Source organism: Erigeron canadensis, chromosome 8 (assembly GCF_010389155.1).
Source record: "Erigeron canadensis isolate Cc75 chromosome 8, C_canadensis_v1, whole genome shotgun sequence".
NCBI lineage: Eukaryota > Viridiplantae > Streptophyta > Magnoliopsida > Asterales > Asteraceae > Erigeron > Erigeron canadensis.
In genome coordinates this window covers 11,736,433-11,745,555 of record NC_057768.1, presented here as the reverse complement: position 1 = coordinate 11,745,555, position 9,123 = coordinate 11,736,433, and the positions used below count along the sequence as shown (strand labels likewise).

Here is a 9,123-nt window from a genome sequence, read left to right as displayed (position 1 = left end):
AAGTTTTTCTTCATTGAAAGTTACCGTGCATTATGAAAATCATCATGCATCAATTACTTCGTGAATCTTCGTGCATCAATTTAACCATGATCTAAGGGTCAAGATCTTGTCCTATTTATTTCACTTTAATCCTTGTTTTATAATATCCAACCTCTATATATTTAAGATGACAAAATTTTCAGCAGGTTATTATATTGATTTTTTAATGGGTTTTTTTACATTTTATTTAAAATGTCACAAAACTACACACTTTTTAATGTAGTTATATGAGAAATTTTTAAGCAAAGTTATTATATTGTTTATTTATATATGTTTTTTTTTTTTTTTGCATTTCGTATTCTATGTCGCACTTCTCATTAACGTCCAGATTTTGTCACATCGTATTTTTTTTTTTTCCGTTTTTTGTTTTGTTTTTTTTGCACAGTTTCGTTTTTCATTTTTGGTATTTTTTATTTTTGCTTTTCTTCCACAACACTACAAACTTTTTAATGTGGTTCTATTATCTCTTTTAAATAAATATATATTTAATGTACCAAAGTTTTTAACTAATATATGTATAAACACAACAACAAATGCAAAACTGAAGTAAATTGTAATATTTTGTATTGACCAAAAAAAATAGTAGATAATCGTGACAAGATGTATAAATCGACAAAGCCTAATGGGCGACGCAATCCTTCTAGTTATGTACTTATTAACATGAACAATATTTTTTTGGCTTAGAGACAACATAACACCGATAAACAATTAAGCCGTCCAATAATTCTGATATAAATCGAGGTTGTAGCATAGGGGGAAAGAAACAACATAATTGAGCTGAGGACTTAGTTAACCAACATTAATAATGATTTCTTAAGCAACGTAATTAAACAGAAAATGTCCAATGATTACCTAAAATTAATCTTGCTGAAACTGGATCTGTGTAACATGATGAACAATAAGGCTGGATGATCTTTGACAGGACATGTCACATGTGAAACTATATATGTAGATTACAGCGTACTAGTAATATGCTAAGTCGGTAAATAACTGATGTACACAAGAAAGAGCTTGCTTCTATGAATTATGAATATATAATTTTGTATGGGCTTCATGAATTATTACGTGAAAGCATCTCGTGGAAATGCGGATACTTACAAGATAAACAAATAAATTTATTATTCGAATATATTTGAAACACAGGATTTAAATGTCAAAATTCTTGTCCTTGGTGATGACCTGTAAACATGCGCAAGTAGTGAGGTTACAAAATTGAAATAGATGATGGCGAGATGGTTATATTACGTACATAATATATATGAACGTAAGAATTATTTTGGGTTTTTAAATTGTATTCAACCCAATTATTTTCTATTTTGGATAACAAAAGCACATATAAAGAAAATATGTTATACAAATGAGGTATTATGTTTTTCTCAAGATAGAAATACCCAAAAAAAAAAAAGCATAGACCAAAAATTTTATACAAGACCATAACTTGTCCCCGATTGACCCTATTAATTAACAAACAAATTTACTGTTATAAACTATCATAACAAGCAGAAGATTTTCCTCTGCCAAAACCAAAGGAAAAACCAAATAGGCAAATATAGAATGACAAGAAAAAAAGAACCAAAAAGAATCACCCCACCTAAGGTTATAGTTGTACCAAAAGAAACTAAACCATGGATCGATCCGTGTAGCCTGAGTAATTTTCTCGACTCAAGGGACTCCAATCGGTTTCGTATTGAGTTATGGACATCGGGGTTGTGTCTATTGAAGTAGCTAGCGACATGTCATCAATTGGCATCATTGCAGGCCACACAAAAGCTGGTTTAAAGGGTGGAACTGGTGGTACCGACATCGACCCATTTAATATCTGCACAATGGTGTGGGTTTTGGGCCTTTCACTTGCTATAGGGTGAGAGCAAGCAAGTCCTAATAACAAGAGTCGCTGGGCTTCATCGGAGTCATAATCGTCTGCTAGTCTCTTATCAACAGCATCCAAGATATGCCCTTCTCGATACAACGACCATACATAATCAACCATGAATTGGAACCCGTTGATTTTTGTTCCAGGTCGTTGACCAGAAACGACCTCAATAAGCAGAGCACCAAAGGCGTAAATATCAGAATGTTGGGTCGCTTTTCCAGTGTGGAAGCATTCGGGAGCAATGTAACCAACGGTTCCAAGAACGCCTTCAGCCTCAGCGTACGATGTTTTTTCGTTATCAAGGGCACGTGCAAGCCCAAAATCACCCAAACGGGCATTGAAATTTGAATCGAGCATGATGTTGCTAGCCTTGATGTCTCGGTGAACAACTTTTTGGTCATATTCATAGTGAAGGTAGTGGAGAGCCGATGCGACACCGGCTAAGATCTTGCGCCGCAAGGTCCAGCTCAATGGCTCACCAGTTACTGTGAATAAGTGTGCATCAAGGCTGCCTTTACGCATGTACTCGTAGACTAGAAGAAGCTTTCCATTTTTGTGACACCAACCTGCCCAATTCAACAAATTTACTAAGTACATCTCCAAATTATGATTTGTATAATTTAGGTATCATAATTTTGGTAAAACATAATTTCATCCCAGAAACAGAAAGGATTAGATTAATTTTTGATGTCACTTAGAGAAAGATCATGCAGTAACCAATAAAACATTTGTTGTTAAGTATTGTAACTTTAGAGTCAACTTTTTTTTAGTTGTCATTATTATATATTTTATCCGTCTCATTATTACCATTTAATATATTATTTTCTTATCATTTTAATTGTCTTATTTTGACTAGTTAAGTTTTTTTCCTTTTAACTTTGACCGTATATATTAGTGAAAGTGATTCGTATCAATGAAAATTACATTTAAAACTCAACCAATTCATATATATTATATCAAGTGTTATATAATAAAAACAAAAACATTTACGGTCAAATTTAAAAAAATAAAAAAAAAACCTTAAAATATCAAACTAAGACATTTAATATGGAACATAAAAAATATTTCCTATTTATCTTTTTTTTTCACTTCTTAACGACTCTGTCCCACATTTACACAAATCAATAACAATCATGGAAGATAAAGTCTCTAGACTAACCTTACATTGACATGTGTTTTACTTTAACTATTATTTTGTTAAAAATATTAACACTAGTGTTACTATTGCACCTTAATTAATCGTTGATAGTAAACCTTTAGTTAACTAAACAATATAATTACTTTAAATATCCTATCTGCTAATTTATTTTATTAGTATTAGTATAAAAAATGAGAGAAGTATCGAGATATGTCTAATAATAAATAGAAAGACCTGGTACATTTCAAATTCTTATGGGTTGTTTGGTTTAAAAATTATGAAAAATTTTAATAGAAAGGAATTGACATTTTCTTTTTATATTAACATTAGCATACAATCTCTTTAAATTAAAAAAAAAACAAAAAAAACAAAACATTATTATACAATCTCTTTAATTCAAATTTTCTTGAAACCCTAAACCAAATGATCCATACACACTTATATATGTCTAGAGAAACAAAAATAGACGTGACTCATTTTTAACTCTTAAACTTTTAACCCACCTAATATTATAAAAGAAAGAAAGAAACTGTTCAATTCTGATTTTTCGGGTTTTGAGACTCAATAATTTAACGGTGTATAAGGGAGGTTAAGATGTAGACAGGCCTTACATCTATCTAAGTAGAGAGACTGTTTTCATTTTTCACTTAAATGGTAGAAAAAATCCACCAACCTTTTACATGGGATAAGGATCAACCATAACCTCTGTCTCCAAAATCCAAACCATAACATGATATAAATTGTAAATAACACGAGGATAATAATGAAAGTGTGCAAGTTGTTGGAGGGTCCGTCAAATTTAGGTTCAAAGTACACAAAATTTAGATGGCATGTCCAAGAATAAAATCAAACAGTTGTAGGCCAATCTTGAAAATGAAATTATTCCATTTTTTATGCATATTTATTAGAAGTCAAATGAAATAACTAAGAAATTTTAGACAAAAAATATCAATAAAATAACTTTTGTAACGATTAACTTCGTCGAAACTATCAATTGATTTTGTCAACATATTATTCCGATTATTGGGTTTAAAAGTAATACATGATGACAATTGACAACATGTGCCTTTGATCCTATCAATACACCATATATCGTAAGAACTTAGTTCTTTGACATTTTTAAGGTCAACTTCTAGATTACATGAGTGACAAAGTCTATGTGAATTTACGTGGAAATAAAAAAAGGCTTATTGAATTGTTTATGATGTATGATTCTATCTTTTTGGAGTAAGTTTGAAGTAGGAGAAATTAAACTTCATAAGTTTAAATATTAGTAGTTAGTTTATATAGAAAATTTGACCATTATCAATTACAATGCTTTTTTGTTTTTGGTTTTTTCCCCAAAATTCAATTGTGTAGAATTGATGTGTAGTGTAAGAAAATGTAGCATTTTAACTAATTACCAACGAGTAAATATCTGTGAAGTTGTTTTCATGCATTTTCATTTGTTATATTTATCCCATCCAATTACCTTTTTTTTTATTATATTATAGAACGACTATATTATAGCGACCACTAATTGTGCCATGGAGAAAATGTGAAAGAAAAAATAGGTCCATAAAAAATATATTTTATAAAGTTGGAAGAATAAAACTAAGTCAGAATATTTGAAACTTGAGAATAAAAACAAAAACAAAAGCAAGTAGCACAATATTAATATGTCCAAGAAAAAAACGGTTTATTTAATCGGCTACAGCCTGCCAATTTGAAAGCAACAAAAATATGAACGACCCTACTTTTCATCTTTATCTACCAACATGATTGTCATTTTTTATTTAAATTATCTCTTACAACTCATGATACATAAACTACAAGTTTCCGTAGCCTTTTGTTCTGGATCTAATGTTTCTTTTTCTATTATAAGGTTATTCCTTAGATAAACAATAATCATTTTCGTTTTCTCCACCCACCACTTCCCGTCTTTTTTTAAGACCTTTATTCTTTTATATTCTGAAAAACTATTAACATATACATGGAAACTATATATAACATGTTATTATATGTATGAAAACTGTTATATTAAAACATAACTACCGTTTGTAATTACGAATTAAGATTTAAAAAATAATCTTAATGTACTAAATATAAAGTCAGCCGCCTCGTTATAAGCTTGGACTTTTAAAATTGCTAATACGAAAATCAATCTATATCTATGTATCTAGTTAAAATGTGTATCGAGATAAACTGATTTTAAAATTGTTTATAATAAATATGCCTCGGTACGTACATACATACTAGTTAAAAAAATGATACTTTCTCTAGAACAAATTAAAATTAATGTATTGTTTCATACTTATTAAAATTTCTTAAAAAGGTTATTCGACAACACGTTAAAGATGATCTAATTAACTAAAGTATAAATTTTCAGACACAAGTTTCAACTAAACACATTTGGTAATTCAAAAAGTTTCCACTCACTAGATATAACTAATTAAAAGTAACCTTCTTTGTTTCCAAGCTTTTCCCACTTGCTTTACATCAATATATAATATAGTAATGCTAAGGTGTCATCATCTCTCCCATCCAAATCACTTCTTAGCATTAATCCATAAATTTAAATCAAAATATAACATATATAGATCACAAAACGTATGGAATATAAGGTATTTTCAAAGGAAAAAAAAACCACCCCTAGTTGAGTCTTACCAACTTATCAATATAACTCTAGCGGCTAGCCAGGCTAAACAAAAAAAAAAAACTAATACTCGTATTATTCACATGTTCTATAGGCACAAAATAATAAAGGAAGTTTGACCTCATTTAATGTTCTAACTCAATAGACCAACGTGTTTGCTAAGAAGTTAGTGATATTTGAAATAGTATAGAATGACAAATTAAAAGAATAATAAAAACAACAAAATACAGAAAACTAGCAACAAGTAGAAGAAAAGAAAGCTTACCCAATAATCGAACGAGATGTTTATGTCTTAAACGATTAATAATCGTAAGTTCAGCCAAGAAATCATCTTCACCCTTTAGACTTTCCCTAGAAAACCATTTCACGGCGACTTCCACGGTTTCATTGTTTTCTTCCTGCACCACGCCCTTATAAACCACCCCGTAACCCCCTTGCCCCAACTTCCTCTTCTCGTCGAAGTTATTAGTCGCTTTCTTTAGCTCCCGGAACTTGTATTCCTTTGGCATTCCAGGCAACGTTCTCAACCGGCTTAAAATATTTGATTGCGACCTATTCAACATTCTCTTCTTGTAATAACGATAACCAAAATACGCGAATAACGCAATCAAACCCAACACGACCGGAATCCCAACACTAAGCAATATTGTCATTGTGTTACTTTTCGGCCCTGGGAAGTAATCTATCTGTTTAACAAAATAAAATGAATAGTAATTTAGTTTCATGTATCTATATTTTTATTTCTATCTTCTATATATATATATTTCTACAGATAAACAAAATAACTATATATTAAAATATAATAAGCTTATTGTGTCAATTGCAACTATTTAGACGTGTTACATTTTTCTTCAATATAGTTTAACAGCATAAGTTCATAGAAAACGAAACTCGTACTCAATTACAAAATGAATGTACCAATCAGCTCTTGGTTTAGTGGTTCATATAATAAGCTTTTTGTTTTTTTTTTTTAAGTCTCAAATCTAAACATTGTTGGTTAACTAGAGGAAGACTATCTACTCACAACTGATATTTTCTATTAAAAATAATTAAAGATGAATGTCACATACCGAAATATTCCATCGTAGAACGCAGTTCAACTCAACTAGATCTCCGGTGGAAGCTGCAAACCCAAAATACGAATTCTTATCCACAGTTCCCCTAAGATCAAGTGGATATTCGATAATAGGCGTTCTGGGCCTAGGTGGAGTAGGAGATTCTTTTTGGGCTTGATCCGCAATATAAACACGAATAACTTTCTCCACACCATCATACTGGATCCAAACATTATGAAACCCAGGATCCGGGCCAGGAGCCAAAGTAACATTAACTTGTGACAATGGTTTAGAAACAACAGATTGAATGGAATATATATTAAGACCGATATGATTATTATCACTATCGAATGATTGTTTCACAGTATCAAGTTCAACAGCCACGATCCCATTATTCGTTTGATTGTCGGTTGTTTGATTAGTCAGGCCAAGATACTGACCGAAACTGTTTGGTGGAATATCTATTGTGGGTGCGATTAAGAAAGCTAGCCCTTCACCGGGTTTGCCGTTATCCGGTTGAGGATACATGTTGACAAGAAAAGATGTATTGAATGAAGCAACACGTGAGTTGCTAGTAGCTGAGCCCTCCCAGAGTTTGAATCGTTTCTTGAACATGACTCGACCAGATTGGTTCTTAAGATTAAATACACCGGGGTTGCCGGTGTCAGGGGTTATTTGTAATGCATCTTGGCTAACTTTTGCAAAGTTTTCGAACTTTAGTTCTGAGTTGGCTACTTGTTCTAAGGTTTTGTTGAATGTATGGAAGGATTTACTGAAGTTTTTCAAGTTTTTTGAGGTTGCAGAGAAGAAAAAGAAGAACAAAAAGATTATGGTGGCAGTTTTTATTGCACCTCCCATTTCATGTATTGGTGTGGGCTGTGTTTAGGGTTGGTGAAGATTGGTTTAATTTGTATAGGGAGAACGAGAGAGAGAATGAATAAGAAATGAAAGTTTGGAAATGTGATGGTTTTTTAAGATGTTGAATAAATTAGAGAGGAGGCCAGGGGGAGGTTGTTCGGAGTGGTTCCTCGGAAAGTGCTATGTCCATTGGGGTTTTGATTATAATATTTTTATTCTTTTTCTCTTTATACGGGGTGTATAACTGTATATTATATTAATATATAGATATAGATATAGATATGGGAAAATATAGCAGTAGTATTGCTGTTCTCACAAACATTCATCTGATTTTTCCATGTAATGAACAAATAATCATCCTCTTAGATGTGAGGGTAATTGCAGTCAGCTAAATATTGTTAACAGCATGGTAGCTTTCCACTATAGATATATATAGTCGACCTTTCATAAGAAAAAACAATTATAGATATAGTCGATATAGGTATACATACACTGTACATGATTGGAAGTACATACTTGGGTAAGTACGGTTCGGTTTGGGTCGATTTTTTAATAAACCAAAAACCGAATCGCTATAATTCGATTTTTGAAATCTAAAACTATTGGATTTCGGTTTTTTCGGTTTGGATCTTTTTTGGTTTTAGTCGGTTTTTAATTACTTATTGGTTTGAGCCAACTTTATATAAAAAAAGATTAATATTTATACCATATGATTATACTACAACTTCAGTAACTTATCCAAACAATAATAGTAACAAAATTAAAACAATACAACAATGACAATAAAATCCATCAAAATAAGTTGAACAAACTTCAAATATTTATTTCAAATATCCTTCATATATGACTATTTATATGTTTTACGCGTTGTTTCAATTTGCAATTGATTAAACTAAATCGATATTGTTGTTTATTTTCACATAAAACATATAATCATTATTGTTTTGTACACTAACAAAAGCAAATATATATATATATATATATATATATATATATTCTATGTAAAATAAAACAACTATTAAAGTAAAACAAATAAAACATTAAGTTTCTTTTTACTGTGCATCATGAAAATCATCGTGTGTCAATATACATTTGTGTTTCTATTATGTCCCAGAAGTGTATCAATATACCAAAGTATAGTGAACACAAATAGTTGTAAAAGGGGGGGGGGTTGAATACAACTTTTCCTTAATTCTTAACTATATAAAGCTTTAAAGACTTAGATTGCAAAATATAATTTTAAGTAACTAGAATCAATAAAACAGTAAAGCAGTAAACAATCATTCTTGAACGCAGATTGTGGTTTTCAAATGTAATCCTTTATTAAGATATAATCTATACAAAGAATTACAGGGTTGTTGCGGAAACAAGATAACCTATAAATATCTAAACAACCCCTGAAATGACAAACAACAATCAAGAAGTTCTTGCTCAAGAGAAGCAGCCCAAGCTGACTTCTTACAGGCTAAGCTGTGTGTAAGAGTAAAGAGAACTTATAGTCTTATACAAAGAATGATTCTAAGGA

At 30.9% G+C, this 9,123-nt stretch overlaps 1 protein-coding gene across 1 annotated transcript; it reads right to left on the bottom strand.

Annotated features, from left to right (window-relative positions):
- Positions 1-1,434: 1,434 nt before the first annotated feature.
- On the bottom strand, positions 1,435-7,779 carry LOC122579451 (probable L-type lectin-domain containing receptor kinase S.5). Its single transcript, XM_043751635.1, has 3 exons — positions 6,756-7,779; positions 5,951-6,371; positions 1,435-2,478 (listed from the first exon to the last, which is right to left on the bottom strand). The coding sequence occupies exons 1-3, from the start codon at positions 7,596-7,598 to the stop codon at positions 1,658-1,660; spliced, it is 2,085 nt and encodes a 694-aa protein (XP_043607570.1). The 5' UTR covers positions 7,599-7,779; the 3' UTR covers positions 1,435-1,657.
- Positions 7,780-9,123: the final 1,344 nt, after the last annotated feature.

Coding starts and splice junctions, on each gene's coding strand:
- LOC122579451 (XM_043751635.1), bottom strand. CDS start 7,598: ATGGGAGGTGCAATAAAAACTGCCACCATAATCTTTTTGTTCTTCTTT. Junction 6,372..6,755: donor TTCTACGATGGAATATTTCG/GTATGTGACATT, acceptor TTTGTTAAACAG/ATAGATTACTTCCCAGGGCC. Junction 2,479..5,950: donor ACATCTCGTTCGATTATTGG/GTAAGCTTTCTT, acceptor TGAATTGGGCAG/GTTGGTGTCACAAAAATGGA.